We start from the raw sequence: 16,258 nt of genomic DNA, 5'->3' as shown, positions 1-16,258 counted from the left end.
TTCCGATAGACTATATTTTTAATGGATCCAGGAAAACCTTTTAAATATTGGGATCCATACTTCTCGGGGGGGGGGGGGGGGGGGGGGGGGGGGGGCGGGCTTGATAAAAAGAAAAGATTATTGGGGGAGGGGGAGGGGGTTCTAATCCAGTTTCTTACAATTAAAAGATAATAAAAAGAAGAAAAACAGGAGAGAAAAAGAGAGAGCATATCGCAGATTTAAACATGCTGGCTGATTTTTTCTTTAAAAAATCAAATTTAATTAGATAATTTACTTCATAATTTATACTTAGAAAGGACACAAATAAAATCAATTCTCACTAACCTCTCTCTACCTCTCGTTTCTAGCTTCTTCGGCGCCACCGTGTCCTCTTGGGCGCTTGCCGGAGCCCCACAAGCACCATTATACCATACTCAACGATCCATGATCTATTTCATGTATTACTTTGTGTAAACCCAACTTTATAGATGCAATTTGGTGTACACTATTGGGAATGTAAAAAGCAAAACTAAATCATGCTTTGTATTGTCAGAACAAAAGATAATACGTACTGAAAGTAGATATGTTTACTGAAGCAAATGATAAAGAGAACAACAAGAAAATGAAAGGAGAAAAACTACATAAAACTAAAATAAGAGAATGAGTGGGATCTTCAATCATAGTGTGACAATAGCAGAATGTAGAAAGAAGTCATCACTAGAATCACATCCATCAAAGGTAAACACGCTCCTTCAACACTCAGGAAGCTGCTCTGTCACGGGACCATTTATCACATTTGGAGACATCGTAACAACGTCCTTTATAACAGTGTGCATCTCTCCCCGCAGCAGGTGTTCAAGCTCATAGACCGAGATATCAAGAATGCCATCACTGCGAGACAGCAAAAGAGGAACTTCTTAGGACTAATGACCCTTTGGATTAGATGACCACCATCTCTAGTTCAAAATCTACTGACTTTCTTGTTTTTTATCTAACTTTTGCCAAGAAATAAGTGTGTGTAAAAGTCTTAACTTGTTTAGGACAAACATTTCATTAAGATTAATGATATTTACAGTTTAGCAAAAAAAAAAAAAGAAGGTAAACACACTCTTAGACCATTCCACAAATCCCCAAAGCTCATCATCAAACTGTAATCCCGAAGGATGCAAGCATGGTCGCATCTCAAACGAAATCTCTACACACCAAATATTAGTTTTGAATTGGAGAGTATAAGGCCGACCTTGACGACCAACCTCCACCGTCTTCCACCAAACCGCCACTCTTCCTCCTCTGCCCAAACTCGCCACCGAAACAAGATTATCAGGAAAATATGATTTTGAAGACAACCTTTCAAGTCCCCTGACCAAACTCCAACCCTCTACAATATTGCGCCAAACTAGTTTTCCTTTCTCAACCGATATTTCATACCTCACGTTATTATCTCCCTCTACTGTGCAATTATTATCTCCCTCTACTGTGCAAATATTCAAGGGGACACACTTTTTCAATCCATCTAGATCCACAGTCGGCGATAACGGCTCCCACATTTGGATCTTTGGATTGTAAACCTCTCCACAGTCCTTACTATTAATTCCTGCTGCCTCCTACCACATAGATGTTACCGTGGACTACATCCCTGTAGACTTCTGGAGTTCTTCGAGGTACTCGCAATTTGGGGAGTACGACACTGATGAGTTCCACAGTCGAGGATCGACACGTTTCTGATTCTCTTGCTCTTCTGGGGAGTCTACTACACTGATCGATCGCTGAACCAACCGAAAAAAACCGATGATGAATTATGAACTTTGTGGTGAGTCAGAGAGATTGGTATGAGTTTCTGTTGTTTGGGGATCTGTGAAAGTGTGAACCAGTGAGGTTTACTGTTATTATTGTCAAGGTCTAAGCAGACGTACTCTGTTTTCCCGATTAGGGCTCGTGTTGCATGGAGCTCAGGTGAACTCATGAGTGTTCGGAAACTCTTGGAGACGAGAGATAAGATTGGACTATAGCTTCTTGAGACGCGAGCCAAACAGTTGAGGACTACATCGTGAGGTAACGATGAAAACGACGTTGGAGGAGGAGGCGGAGATTGAGAAGGTTTCGTTTTCTCTACTGCCGTCGCCATTGTGTTCTTATGATTCCTAGTGGTGTGATTAAGGGTTTACGTGTTTCTGTTCTATAGTTTTTAATACTTGCTATTTTTTTTTTATTAGTGGGCTTTTAAAAATACGGATATTTTCTCATTTTATAAATGTATTTGATATTATTACAAATGTTTTAAATATGCAATTTCCATTTTAGTATTATATATTGTGACACTTTATAATATTATTTTTTATATTTCTTATTCGGTATTATTAATATATAGTATTTTTAATACATTTTACTTTGTTATTAATTTTTATTACTTACTAATATATTTTTGAGTTAGATACAATAAAATAACAATATGAAATAATCAAATAGATAACCTCTTTCAAAATTGTTTTTTTTTTAATTTATACATTTTGCTATAATACATTTTTAAAATTTATTTATTTATATTATAGAAAAGAAATATGTTTAAGATAATTTATATTTACATATTGTTTTAAAAAAAATATACCTTAACATATATTATTTTAGTATTTTACAGAAATTATAAGTAAAAACAATGTTTTGTTTAAATAATATAGCCCTATTATTATGGTAAATTTATACAAAGTAGCATCAATCATATTATTTTCGTAAAATTTATTAATATGTGATATTTTGGATGTTATGATATTAAGTTTTCTTTTTATTTTTAATTAAGATTTCAAAATATTAGATTGCTTTAATTTTTACAACATATATAGTTTTTTCGTCCTGCATTTCAAAAAGTTATTCATTATTATCTATGATTTATCTTTGTAAAATTTGAAATATTATCATTTTGAGTTTGAATATTTATTTTCAAAATTTTATATTTTGTCAAGAAAATTTTGAAAAATTACACTACTATTTTGGGTTTGGAAGATTACACGAATTTTGAATTTATTTTTGTTACTACATTGATATATTATTTTATATAATGAATTTTTGGTAATATTTTCTTTATTTTTCTCAACATATTTTGTTATTATTAAAAAATTATAATCAAAATTGTATTTGTCATTAATATTTTAAATAAATTACTAAAATTTCATAGTTTTCTAATAAACTATTTTTTAAATAGTATATGAACTAAAGGTTATTATATTATACTATTATATTTTTCTATATAAACATTTTAAACAATATATTTTTGAGAGTTTCAAAATAAATAAAAAGAAAATATGTAGTTGTAGATATAGATATAGAAGTTTAACCTATGTTAATAAATTCATTTTTGTATAAGAATATTATATAGTTTATGAATTTTAACCAATGATGAGTGATAATTTATTTAAATTAAACAATTAAAAAACAAAACTTGTTAATTTACCTATGTAATATAATTTTGTCATATTGAATTCATATAACACTTCTATTTTTATATAATACATAATATAATTATAGAATTTATAGAAAATAGTATATAATTTTATTTTGGGAAAATTTTATGTTTACCACTTTCATGTTACCACTTTTCATCTTTAGCACCACTAAATGGACATTTTCAAAAATATATTCTTCATTAAATGGCAAAAGACTCTTATACCATTGTTATCTATATATATAATAAAACATTATTTCAATAAATAATAAATAAAATAATTTTTTTTATGAATTCGAATTATACTTTTTCAAATTCGAACTTTTTTGAATTTTTTTTTTTTAATTTGTTTTTTATTTTTTTCAAAATTTCTTTTTGAGAATCGAAAATTATGTTTGAAACTATTTTTTAAAAAATTGTATATATATTTTTAAGTATTTATTTATATATTTATTAGAATCATAAATTTGACATTCGAAAAACCCTACCCCACCCTTCAACTCTAAACGTAAGTCTAATTTAGTTAAGTCTAATTTAGTTAACCCTAAGAGTATAAGTATATTTTACCCCTCATTAAAAATGAAGGTAAAAATGATTAGTGTAAACATGAAAAGTGATACTATGAATGTGGTATTTGTGGCAATTTTCCTTTTATTTTCTTGTTTTATAATAAAAATTTAGTTAACATTTGATTTATAATATTATTATATTACTAATTGTGAAATTAATTAATATGTTATTTTATAAAAAAAATTGAAAGCTTGAAGTAAGATTTTGTTAAATTCTTTCTCAACAGATTTTGTTATAATAAAAAAATTCAAATTTATAGTTGGTTTATTATTAATGTAAATAATCAAAGATGTCATATTAACTATTTTTAATTGGTCCTACTATGACTTGTTAATGGTAGATAAGAATAAGACCTTAAATTAATAGATTAGATATGAGTCAATTTGGTGAATAACCAAAAAAAGCCATAAAGTTTTTTTTAAAACCATTGGACAATAAAATATTGAAGACGTTTTACAATTTTATTCCCAATACATTTATAAATACTACTACCACACAAAAAAAAAAACTATATAACAAACCAGTAAAAGGCATCCATGGTATCCTTAACAAACCGTCACCTCATTTTCGTGTTAATAACATATCTAATTATTTTAAGAACTTCTTTATCACTTGAACACTCTGTCAATGGAGATGTGCCATTCTTACCTAAACATGTTATGATCACTAACAAATTGGTCACACGTGAAGGAATGGTCTTGCACTGCAGGAACAGAGGGAAAGATTTAGGCTTTAAAGCGATACTAGCTGATGAAAGTTTCGATTTCAGGTTTCATCTTAATATACGCAGAACAGCCGTGCATACTGTTGGAGATGGGCTTAGCACATGCATATTAAGAGCTAAGCTTAAAATCAGGCCCGGCCCGTTAAGAAACAATTGATGATTTCGCTAGAAGACAAAACGTACGTCGCTATAAATAGAAGACGTCAGACTCATTGAAAGGATAGCCGGAAACGTACAGAACAGAAAAGGAGAGCATCGCCTCTTCATCACAGACAAAGTCTTGGACGACCTCGGCCACTAGGCGAGCTCGGCCCAGATGACCTCAGACCATAAAATAGAAAGATACTTGTTTAGACGAACTGTTTAGACGAGCATCTTTAGTTCTTATAATTGACCGAGCTTGTTTATTCTTGACTATTAATACGAAAATCTCCACCCCCTTTACATCATTTATAAATATTACATCATCGACCAGATATGGAAACAACAATTGGCGCCCACCGTGGGGCAGGGGATTCTTCTTCACCTCAAGACAGCTCGGCAGTCACAGAACCCACAGCGCAACCAGTCGCCCCGATTTCTGCAACCACCGACCATCCTGGAATGACGAGCGCACAACTAGCTGCAATGACAATCTCGGACCATCTAGCCAACACCTCGACGCTAGTAGCGACGACCTCGGGCAAACCATCAATGGTGGCAACCTCGGACCATCTAGCCAACACCTCAACGCTAGTGACGACGACAATCCATCAATGGTGGCAACCTCGGACCATCTAGCTAACACCTCGACGCTAGTGGCGACGACCTCGGGCGAACCATCAATGGTGGCAACCTCGGACCATCTAGCCAACACCTCGACGCTAGTGGCGACGACCTCGGACAATCCATCAATGGTGGCAACCTCGGACCATCTAGCCAACACCTTGACGCTAGTGGCGATGACCTCGGGCGATCCATCAATGGTGGCAACCTCGGACCATCTAGCCAACACCTCAACGCTAGTGGCGATGACCTCGGGCGAACCATCAATGGTGGCAACCTCGGACCATCTAGCCAACACCTCGACGCTAGTGGCGACGACCTCGGGCGAACCATCAATGGTGGCAACCTCGGACCATCTAGCCAACGCCTCGACCCAGACATCAATGGTGACAACCTCGGCCCTTCCAGCCAACAACACAGCGTCTATGGTGGCGACCTCGGCCCTACCAGAAGCAGTTACGACCTCGCGTCATCCAGCCGGCACCACACCTCAGAACACGACCTCAACCCCTTTTTCAAACGATCTCAGCCTCTCTTCCCCACACCACAGACCACGACCAAACAACCTTTTAAAAAAAAAAAACGAGCTCAGCCTCTCCATTTCCTCATGGTGAAGAAGAAGAAACCAGAAGTAATGAGTGATGATTTCGCTAAGCAACAATTGATGATTTCGCTAGAAGACAAAACGTACGTCATTATAAATAGAAGACGTCAGACTCATTGAAAGGACAGTCAGAAACGTACAGAACAGAAAACGAGAGCATCGCCTCTTCATCACAGACAAAGTCTTGGACGACCTCGACCACTAGGCGAGCTCGGCCCAGACGACCTCAGACCATAAAATAGAAAGATACTTGTTTAGACGAACTGTTTAGACGATCTGTTTAGACGAGCATCTTTAGTTCTTATAATTGACCGAACTTGTTTATTCTTGACTATTACTACGAAAATCTCCGTCCCGTTTACATCATTTATAAATATTACATCATCGACGATATATGAAAACAACATATGCTTGCACTTTCTCGTGGCATGGAGACGATAATCCAAGAACTACGTGTGGTATATGCAGAGAATGTATTTGGCATATATCTGAGCCAGGTCCATGTCGTATGAGACGCGATTGAAGCTCTCCTTACTGTTTTCCATGGGCTTCTTAATCATATCAAAATATTTATTGTATCTTTCTTTCATATCAAGAAAAGAAATATTTCTTTCGTATTGTTGTGTTATAAATTAAATAAATAAATCGGTTTGCAATTTGAAATCATTTCTTTTGTAACTGTTTGACATTGTTGTTACATATTTATCACTTTTCTCTTTTAATAATTGTTATATTTTCATATAAACATGATATTTCATTATATTGTTTATGTTCTCTCTAAATCCGAAACGAGATTTGATAATATTTGTGGTGGATCTAAAAAGCTCTCTTCAATATAAATCAAGAATGGTTCAAAGATAAAAGAACAAAAAAAATTATAAAGACTTTTGTAGATCCACAACAAATATTCGTACGAATCACACGGCCAAGGAATTTTAACCGAGATGGAGTTATGAGCTTCATCCAAAATGATTGTTTTGTATACAGATGAATTATTATCACCCATAATTTCATTTCTAACGCAAAATAACTTGGAAAACATCTTATACAATAAAACAGACTTGCCTCTCTCCTCATTAAGCCACGTCATCAAGTAGGAGGGGGCAAATCTCGACACGTGTCAACACCTGGGTTGTTCTGTGTTTTTTTTCTTCTTGGTTTTGTTTCTTACGTTGTCTGATACGGAAGTGTGAACTGGGCTTTATAGTACTTGTGCATGAAGTCCAGAGTGGAGCCCAGTCTTCTTCACGCTGTCTCAACCCACAAGTGGTTTAGAGTTTTCTCCTAGAGTAACTTACTTGAGCTTGGGGTATAAATATCTCCTTCATCCAGAAATGAAGATTAGAGCTTTGACAACAACCAAATACTCTGTTCAACTTTTCGGTTATTACAATGGCGAATTTCCAAATGTTTCTTGCCGATTCGAGAGGACAATAGCATCCATTTCAATAGCAACTAGCTATCCTCTTGGCTCGATGCCAGGATTAGTTAATCGTTATCAAAGGGTTGAACGTGGTTCTGATGTCAGTTTGCACGGATTATCGTCTACGGAGGCAGGAACAACCAGAAAAGGCAAAGAAAATTGAAGGAGGAACAGCTTCCTCGCCATAGATGTGTAAGATCCATCTCGCTTTGCTTTAAATATGTACTCTTTTCTTCTGAGCTCTTTTTGATCCCATATGTATTATTAGACTCTGAAAACAAGCTCTATAGTAGGTCTTATGGCCTTTGACCATGCTTTTTATGCAATTTCAGGGTAGAGATCGATCAATATTTTTCTTTTGCATGTCAAGTATGTAGCATGAACATATAGTCAAAACTTGGAAATACTTTAGATTCACAATCGTGTTTGGGTAACTTGATTTTTTCTTTTCTATATGTATCAGGAGTGATGATGAGTACGATGAGGATGGTGTATACCAGACTGATATTGATACGAGCTGCTCTCCTCAAGGTAATCAATATTATGGCCCAATGGAATATTAGGAGACGAGCATAGGTGATGGCCCCTGTAAGCATCTTAGTGGGGAAACCCAAGATTGCATATATATACAAGAAAGCTTTGTATTTACCTCTTTTGGGAAGGTAATGAAAGAGAGAATCTGTTTTGTTTTAACCAAAGCAGGTTTCTTCACTTAACTTTTAAGCAAATCATGTTTCTTCAGTGTTCATAGTGGCTGTGACTGTGATTCTTGTCTGAATCTGTTTTATTTCTTCTTTACATCATCAACTCTCAAAGCATTTAACTCCCCAGCTTTGTCTAAATCTGTCCTTTCTTAGTTCGCTTTTTTCCAGGAAGGTAAAGACAAAATATTATCTTCACACTCCCATATCTTCCATAAACGAGATTGGAGTAGCAGAAGCAATAAATATAGTCACATCAATTGCTTTCTTGATAGCTTTTGCTATACTCAGGATTCAACCAGTAAACGACATAGCCTACTTCCCTAAATGGTATCTCAAGGGCCTAGGAACTAGCTCCATACAAACTGGTGGCTTTGGAAGCAAGTTCATCAACTTGGACTTCATGTCCTATGTTTGATTCCTCAACTGGATGCCTGAAGCACTTCAAATGCCAGAACCAGAGTTCGTCAGGTCTCGATTCTGTTGTCTACTTGAGGATCTACGTACTCGGGTACATATATAAATAAAACCTCACAAAGCTCTTCTCTTTTCTCCAAAGCCCTTTACTTGACACCATGGTTTTAACTTGCAGGTTCAAGAATTTTTCCCCATAGCTTGCGTTGCTTTTACAACAATGGTGCATGTTAATTGGAAAAACAAGGGACTAGATGGATTAAAACACTCTAATATAAGCTACAGTGATATTGATAAGCTTTCATTGTCAAATATACCAAATGGATCAGACATGTGAGCTATACATTTCCCAGAGTTTGGTTCTTTTTCTTCTTTGTTCCATTAGTGTAATGGTTATTCATTTTCCTATAGATTTTGGGTGCATCTGTGTATGGCTTATGCAATCACCTTCTGGACATGCTTAATGCTGAAAAGAGAGTATTAGAATATAGCAGGCTTCAGTTTCTTGCAAATGACAAAATGAGACGTAACCAGTTCACTGTAAATGACACAATGAATTTTTTTTTGTAACTATTGAGTTAAGCTTTCTTGATAGATTCAATCTGAAAAATTAGTTCCTTTCGACATTATAGGAGATTAACCACTACTAAATGGATCAAAAAATCTATTTTCTTTCAACAAATTATCATTTTGATATTTGTGAACATATATTTTTACTAAAACCAAAAATGAATAGTAAATTTATGTAAAAATAAAATATACGAACCCGGCGCTACCTCTAGTTCAACGATAAAGTGCACAAATCACTTAGGAGATCATTTTCAAAGAGGATAAAACTTTAGCAGTGTTTGGGTGCCTCTTTCCATGTCATATGGATCATCGTAGTGGTCATTTATAGACCATGCATATATACTTTAAAATACATTATTTTATAAATGGTTTCCTAATTTCCTTTAACAGTTGTATGGTATATGATCGGTTCACTTTCTTTGCGTGGATGCCTTTAAAGAAAAACAAGGTAGAGGGTGTTTCTTCTTTTACAAGTTTTATGAAGCTTTTTATCGTGTAAAGTTATTTCATCGTTACATTCTTTGATTCTCCTTCCCTTACAAGTACTGCAAAAACTCCTCCAATCATAATTAACGTTATTATTATGTTCTTCTGATCAGTGAGAAACATCGATCATGATTTCAAAATTTGCTTAAATTAACCATTTTAATTATTAAAAGGTATTTTTTGTTTTTGCTTAAAATTACAGAGAACAATGTAGAGAATTTCAAAGATCTAACCATTTTTAAAAATAATTAATTAAAGAACATTAAATCTAGCTTTCATTTCGTTTATTACTAGATTAACTAGTTACTAAAGAACATGTCTAGATTTTACACATTTATTGATTAAAAAAACGTACACAGTGACTTGTGATTACGTCGACATATAATCTACAGTTCTTTTACTAAAGCATGTTATTACATCAATAATTACTTTCGAAATAAATACGAATATGATCATTTCACAAACTATCTCTTTAATCCCATCAATGGCTTCATCTACAAATAACCAATTGATATTAGTGCTATTCTCATTCTTACTTATCCTCAAAACATCATCATCTTTCGGAAACCACTCGTCCACCGATGGGATTTTACCATTCGCACCTAAACATGTCGTAGTTGTTAACAAATTGACCTCACAAGCAAAGTTGATCGCGCATTGCACAAATAAAAAAAAAGATCTGGGGGTAAAAGAGCTATTACCTGGATCTAGCTTTGATTTTAGGTTTCGTGTCAATCTCCGTAAAACGACGAGATACATTTGCACTTTCGAGTGGCCCGGAAATAAGGTAACATTTGATATTTTCAGGGTAGATAGAGATGATACTCCAAAAAGTGAATTTGGAGTTTGTAGAGAATGTATTTGGTACATTTATGAACCAGCCCCTTGTCGTCTTGACCGCGATGCAGGCATTCCTTATTGCTTTGATTGGAATTCTTAGGCCATTCGTATTAAGGATTCTCAAGAAGAATCTTTTATTAGAAATAATAATATTTTAATAAAAAGGTTTTTAAAGAGTTTGAGAGATTAATGATAAAATCTCTCATAATGTGAGTGCCTTTGATTTCTGAAAAAAAATACCGTATCTTTTTCTCATTTTCTTGTGGTTTATAATAGCAACAAAAAAAATGGCAACAAAATAAGCATAAAGTGGCTATTATTAGTGATGCATATTATATACTAGCTTGTACAGTAAAACCTCTATAAATTAATAATTTTGGGACTTTAAAATTTTATTAATTTATACAGATATTAATTTACAAGAGTTTCTTTATTTAGATTTATTATTTTAACATATATTTATTTTTAGATAAGAAAAATATTTGATTTTAGTGTATAGACATTAATTGTTATTTTTTTTTAAATTTGACATTTATGTTAATTATATTATATTATTTGGTGTATATAATATATATCGCATAAAACTTAAATGTGGTTTAGGTATAATATTACTAAATCTCATCAAAAATATATTAAGTGTTAAGAAAATTTATAGATAATTCCATTGTGAATATAAAACAAACAATTTAATGATAGAATTTTTTAACTTATATAAAATGTGTATACATATAAATTTTTAATTTATAATTTTAATGGGATCATATATTTACATAGAATTTTCTAAAATATTATTATCTTATTATTTTATCGATTTGTGTCAAATTTTAAACTGGCCCAAATTGGGACCAACAAAATTTATTAATTTATAGAGATTATCAATTTATCGAATATTAATTTATAGATGTATTTATTGTATTTTGCTTATAACGATGAAAATTTCGAATCTTTTTATTAAGATATCTCGGAAATCAAGTAATATTATTCCATACAATGAAAAATATTATACATCCACTTACGAAAAAGATCTTAGATCACCTTTAGCAGAATCAATCTTGAGGAAGAAATAAATTACAGCCAAATCTCACATCCTGATCTAACACCAGAGGCTGGAGGAGGTTAAGCTCACCAGACAAGGCGACAGTTCACTTTATCAAATAAGCAGTTTGGTGTAATCCTTGGCCCATTCTCAAATAGTATTCATTTAAAATCATTTGGTTGAAATGACCTATAAAGAAGTGTGACACACGTTAACTAAGTGTCCATTAGGATAGATGTCGTGTAAAGACCATAACCTAACAAGTGTACAAACTTTATTCTTATCTGACCTCGGGGTATCATAGATTCTGTCCAAACACTTCAAGTCAAAGAAGAAAAAGTTACACAAAAGTTACAATTTTTAAAAAATATATATATAATACGGTGTAAAATCCGGAGGTATTCAAGGAAAGGGAAATAAATAGTCAAATACTAAAACGTAAAATGCGAAAAAGGTAAAAAATAAAATAAAACAAAAAAGAAACAAAGAAAGAAGAAAGGGTCAAGAGAGCATATATTCCCTTCTCCAAGAGAACCCCACTCAGGTTTCCAGATATGGTGTTAGAATAAGATTTATAAAGACCAAGAAGAAGGAAAAAAAGAGAAGACTACAACAACTACTTGTAAAGTATAATCTCCATATCTGAGCCAACAAACCCAATCTTCTTGAACCATTCTTGATTGTTATTACAGAAGATGGATAATGATAAGAATCACAAGACAGAGGAACCTAAACCGAGATTGAGATGGAGTTATGAGCTTCATCACAGATTCATCAACGCCGTTAATCAACTTGGGGGACCAAACAGTTCTGTTTCGGTTCCCTTTGTCCTTTTGAAACCTTATCAAGTTTGGGTGGTTAGGTCTTATTTCTTAGTTAGTTTTTGATTTTTGTTTTGTTATGTGGTTGTTTTAGAGGCGACGCCTAAGGGTTTGATGAGGGTTCTCGAGATTCCTGAGCTTACTTTGTACCATCTCAAGAGTTATTTACAGGTTTTTGGACAAACTCCCATTGATTCGAATTTATTTTTTACCTCAGTTTCTGGAGATTTACATACTCTAAATTGGCCGATTCTTGTTCTATTTCTTTCAACTCTTCAGAAATATCGGCTCGGGATAAGCGAGAGATTCATTGGCAACAAGCAAGATGGTTAATATTACTCTTTCCGTTTCATATTAACTATCATTTTAAATTTTGAAATTTGTTTGAGTGTCATTTTATATTTTTAAGGTTAATATTAAATATTTTATTTTTTCAGTTTTTACACTTACTTTTAACTCATTAATTAACAAAATCAAATAATATAATGCATTAAATAAGGGTGACACAAAATTTAATCATTTTTTTAATTCGTGTGCAAAAACTTTAAATGACACTTATAATAAAATAAGAGGAGTATTTAATTATGATCAATGATGATGTGTTATACTCCTTTCGTTTCATAATATAAGTAGTTTTGGCTAAAATCGCGAAGATTAAGAAAATTATTATGTTTTTAAAAAATATTTTATAATAAATAGGTTAGATATAATTTAACCAATAAAAAATAAATCTATTTAATTTGATTGGTCACACTGTATTCAATAAATGTAAAAGTTACCGAGAAATACGAAAACTACTTACATTTTGAAACAAAAACATTTCCCTAAAACTACTTACAATATGAAACGGAGGGAGTACATTTTTGTATTTTCAATGCATTTTTATAAATTAATAATATTTTATTGTAATTTTAAAAAAATTAATTATATTTATTAAATTCTTATTGGTTTAGAGTTATGAAAAATAGATTATTACAAGTGAGTTTAATCTATCTTGATTGGTTGTTGACGATGTTTTCTTTTTCAGCTGGAAGATCCCAAGAATGTCAGAGTCGAGAAGATTTTGGAGATCAACTAGACATTATTGTCACCGAAGAAAAACATGACGAACCTAACAAGTAATGATCATCATAAAACAAATAGTATTAATATTTTCATAGCTATAGTTCAGCTTCTTTGAATTCATTTTCTTCTTTTCGATTAAAGCAGAAACTTGCAAAACAAGGAAGCGATGGAAATACAAATGGAAGTCCAGAAGAAGCTTCACGAACAAATCGAAGTAATAACATTATGATTCTGAATGAACCACAGTGTTTACAATGAGAGGTTTCTTGCTTTAGAAGTTTGAACGTTTCTCCTTTTGTTTTAGACGCAGCAGCAGTTACAAGTGAGAATAGAGGCACAAGGGAAATATTTACAGTCAGTGTTACTGAAAGCTCAAGAAACTCTCTCCGGTTACAATTCTTTTAATCTCTATGCAGTAGCATCGATGGCGAATAGAAACTGTCTCAGTTCTTCTTTCTCAGCACCGACGCAAGCAGATGAAGATAACGAAGTTGAGGAAGAATACGATTTCTTGTGTACCAAGAAACCAGAAAACAGAGGAAATGCGTCGACGAGAAGTTCAGTTGACTGCTCGTTGGCATCATCAGAAAGCTCAGAAGCAAAACAGGATCATCATTCTCAGAACAATATGAGGAGATCAGACAAGCTTCAGTTTATGGAGATCAAACCAGAGGAAGTGATGGATCGGAATAAGAGAAGGTGGGACGATGTCCTTTGCGTGGAACAATCTAACCGGAAGAGATCCTTTAAAGGCCATGACGGTGAGGACTTGGGTCTAGGTTTAAATAGTTTCAAGGTCATGGAAACAAGTTACAAGTCCAAGTCCAAGTCTAAGTCCAACAAATAGGACTAGTCTATTAGGTTACAAGAAACCCGAGTCTCTTAATAAGATACGTATGTTAAAATATACCTCGTGTCTTCTATGCATTATCCCGTCCGCATATATTATATAGATTCTTGTGTGTGAGAATGCAGTCCAAAACTAAAAAAGGTTCTTGAAAATCCCTAACTTAAATACATGAAATTCAAGAAACAAGAACCCTAAAGTCTTCATGGAAGAAAATGAAAAAAAAAAAAACACAAAGGGTTTCTACAAAAAGTTTATTCAAAATCCTAATTCTAGGAATCAAGAACACATCATGTGCCACCAGATCCAGCAGTGTTACCATCACTGTTTCCACCATCGTGACCAGAAGAACTTCTACCAAACATAACCCAAATCTCTCCCCCATCGCTTCTTTTCCTTTCAACCTCATCTCCCTCAACAGGCATCTCGTACCTACAAACAGGACACGACCCATGTAACCCTAACCATTTCTCTATGCATCCTCCATGAAACCTATGCTTACACGGCATCTCCTTCACCCTCTCCTCCACCTTTAATTCCTCTAAACATATCGCACACTCTCCTCCCCAGCCGTCGGTATCAACGACCCTCATCGCATCGATGGAAGCCTTGGACGCTGGAGGATGACCTTCCTCGCGTGACTCAAGTAAGTCTCGCAACAGAGGATTTAACCCTGATGACTCCTCGAGGACGATCAATCCTTGTGTAAAAGGGTTGACAAGAATGATTCTCTCACGCCACGAAGCAACGTTGTGGTCTCCATCTGATGATTCTTGATCAGAGAAGAGGAGAGGTAAGAAGAGATATAAATCTCTGTTCCTTGAAAATCTTCCTGAAACAGATGAAGTCCCTCTTCCAATTTCAGCTTCTTGTTCTGTCGCCATCAGAAACAAAAGAGCAGATCTGAGTCTTTTTTTTCCCTTAAATAATTATGAACTGCGCCTAAATGATATAAGTTGTGAGACAATGATTGATCTTATCGTCATGTTTATCCATTAGCCCATTAGCAGATACCTATGTCATACTTTCTCTGACTTTTTTGCTTTGTCGGAAGAGAGTCAATGTCTTAATTCTCCTTATACCGTAGAGTATATTTAAAAGACGACGAAGGATCTTTTTGGTATTTGGAGATCAACATTCGATGTGTTGGACGTATTTGAATATAACTAAGGGCATATGATTATTGGGGTTATTGCTCGTACGTCCTTAATACACATATATTTATATGTATATATTTGTATCAAGTAGCCAAAAACAAAGATCCCCAATAATCATGTCCCGAGAGCCTTAACAAAAGGTTTCACTACGAATCTTCTACTTGATGCGACACGAGTCACTCTGAAATATAGAGCGTAGCATACTCCATACCACATGTCGAATAAAAAGACATCAAATGAAACTTTAGATATACAACTAGACTACATATCTAATCTCAAACCAAATCAGAACCATAGATTTTTTTTTTTTTGGACAAATCAGAACCATATTATCTTTATGTACCTGTGAACGCAGACGTGAACCAAAACGCAAGCTGAACAGAAACATGTGCATTTACGTTTCCGAGTTTTACCAACCGCGGGAGCAAAGAGAGCATTTGGTTTCAAGAGGCAACTCATCTCGGCAAGGCTTTGGTAATGAGCAACCACATAACCATTTTTGCATCCTATTCTATCATTCTCGTAATGAGGCTCCAGTCCATGATTCCTCAGGTTTTAGCAAACCAAAATAAATATGATAAAGACCCAAGTGTGAGTGAAAACAAACAAGGCCTACGGATAATCCCAGTCATAAAAGAGCTTTCTACGGTTCACTAGACCATTTGTATAAGTAATGGTTTGTTATAGATATCCCTGCATGCCAATCGCCATCAGTAAACTTCTATATCAACATATAGCTGAAGTAAACCTGTGCATTCTTCACGTTTCATTTGTCACACCTTTTTATATATCAAAACTCACAAGTGAGACACAGAATAAG

At 33.9% G+C, this 16,258-nt stretch overlaps 5 protein-coding genes across 5 annotated transcripts; 3 read left to right on the top strand and 2 right to left on the bottom strand.

The window, feature by feature from the left end:
- Positions 1–731: 731 nt before the first annotated feature.
- Positions 732–2,104, bottom strand: LOC111199977 (putative F-box/kelch-repeat protein At3g46050). Its single transcript, XM_048766919.1, has 3 exons — positions 1,766–2,104; positions 1,096–1,583; positions 732–870 (listed from the first exon to the last, which is right to left on the bottom strand). Exons 1-3 carry the CDS (start codon positions 2,102–2,104, stop codon positions 732–734), a joined length of 966 nt encoding a protein of 321 aa, XP_048622876.1.
- A 2,417-nt stretch (positions 2,105–4,521) lies between these two features.
- LOC106379527 lies at positions 4,522–9,120 on the top strand. Its single transcript, XM_048765896.1, has 3 exons — positions 4,522–7,693; positions 7,965–8,713; positions 8,795–9,120. The coding sequence occupies exon 1, from the start codon at positions 4,522–4,524 to the stop codon at positions 4,864–4,866; it is 345 nt and encodes a 114-aa protein (XP_048621853.1). The 3' UTR covers positions 4,867–7,693; positions 7,965–8,713; positions 8,795–9,120.
- Positions 9,121–9,345: 225 nt separating this feature from the next.
- On the top strand, positions 9,346–10,983 carry LOC106379528 (S-protein homolog 5-like). Its single transcript, XM_013819457.3, has one exon. The coding sequence runs from the start codon at positions 10,121–10,123 to the stop codon at positions 10,610–10,612; it is 492 nt and encodes a 163-aa protein (XP_013674911.1). The 5' UTR covers positions 9,346–10,120; the 3' UTR covers positions 10,613–10,983.
- An 849-nt stretch (positions 10,984–11,832) lies between these two features.
- Positions 11,833–14,554, top strand: LOC106381476 (myb family transcription factor PHL8-like). The gene is made up of 6 exons (XM_013821375.3): positions 11,833–12,355; positions 12,464–12,540; positions 12,649–12,697; positions 13,397–13,487; positions 13,579–13,648; positions 13,739–14,554. Exons 1-6 carry the CDS (start codon positions 12,244–12,246, stop codon positions 14,279–14,281), a joined length of 942 nt encoding a protein of 313 aa, XP_013676829.2. The 5' UTR covers positions 11,833–12,243; the 3' UTR covers positions 14,282–14,554.
- LOC111199819 (E3 ubiquitin-protein ligase MPSR1-like) lies at positions 14,397–15,439 on the bottom strand. The gene has a single exon (XM_022690260.2). The coding sequence runs from the start codon at positions 15,163–15,165 to the stop codon at positions 14,572–14,574; it is 594 nt and encodes a 197-aa protein (XP_022545981.1). The 5' UTR covers positions 15,166–15,439; the 3' UTR covers positions 14,397–14,571.
- Between the last annotated feature and the right edge of the window lie 819 nt (positions 15,440–16,258).

The sequence above is a fragment of the Brassica napus genome, chromosome C8, assembly GCF_020379485.1.
Source record: "Brassica napus cultivar Da-Ae chromosome C8, Da-Ae, whole genome shotgun sequence".
NCBI lineage: Eukaryota > Viridiplantae > Streptophyta > Magnoliopsida > Brassicales > Brassicaceae > Brassica > Brassica napus.
Note: the sequence above shows the minus strand (reverse complement) of the source record. Positions and strands in the feature narration are given on the sequence as shown.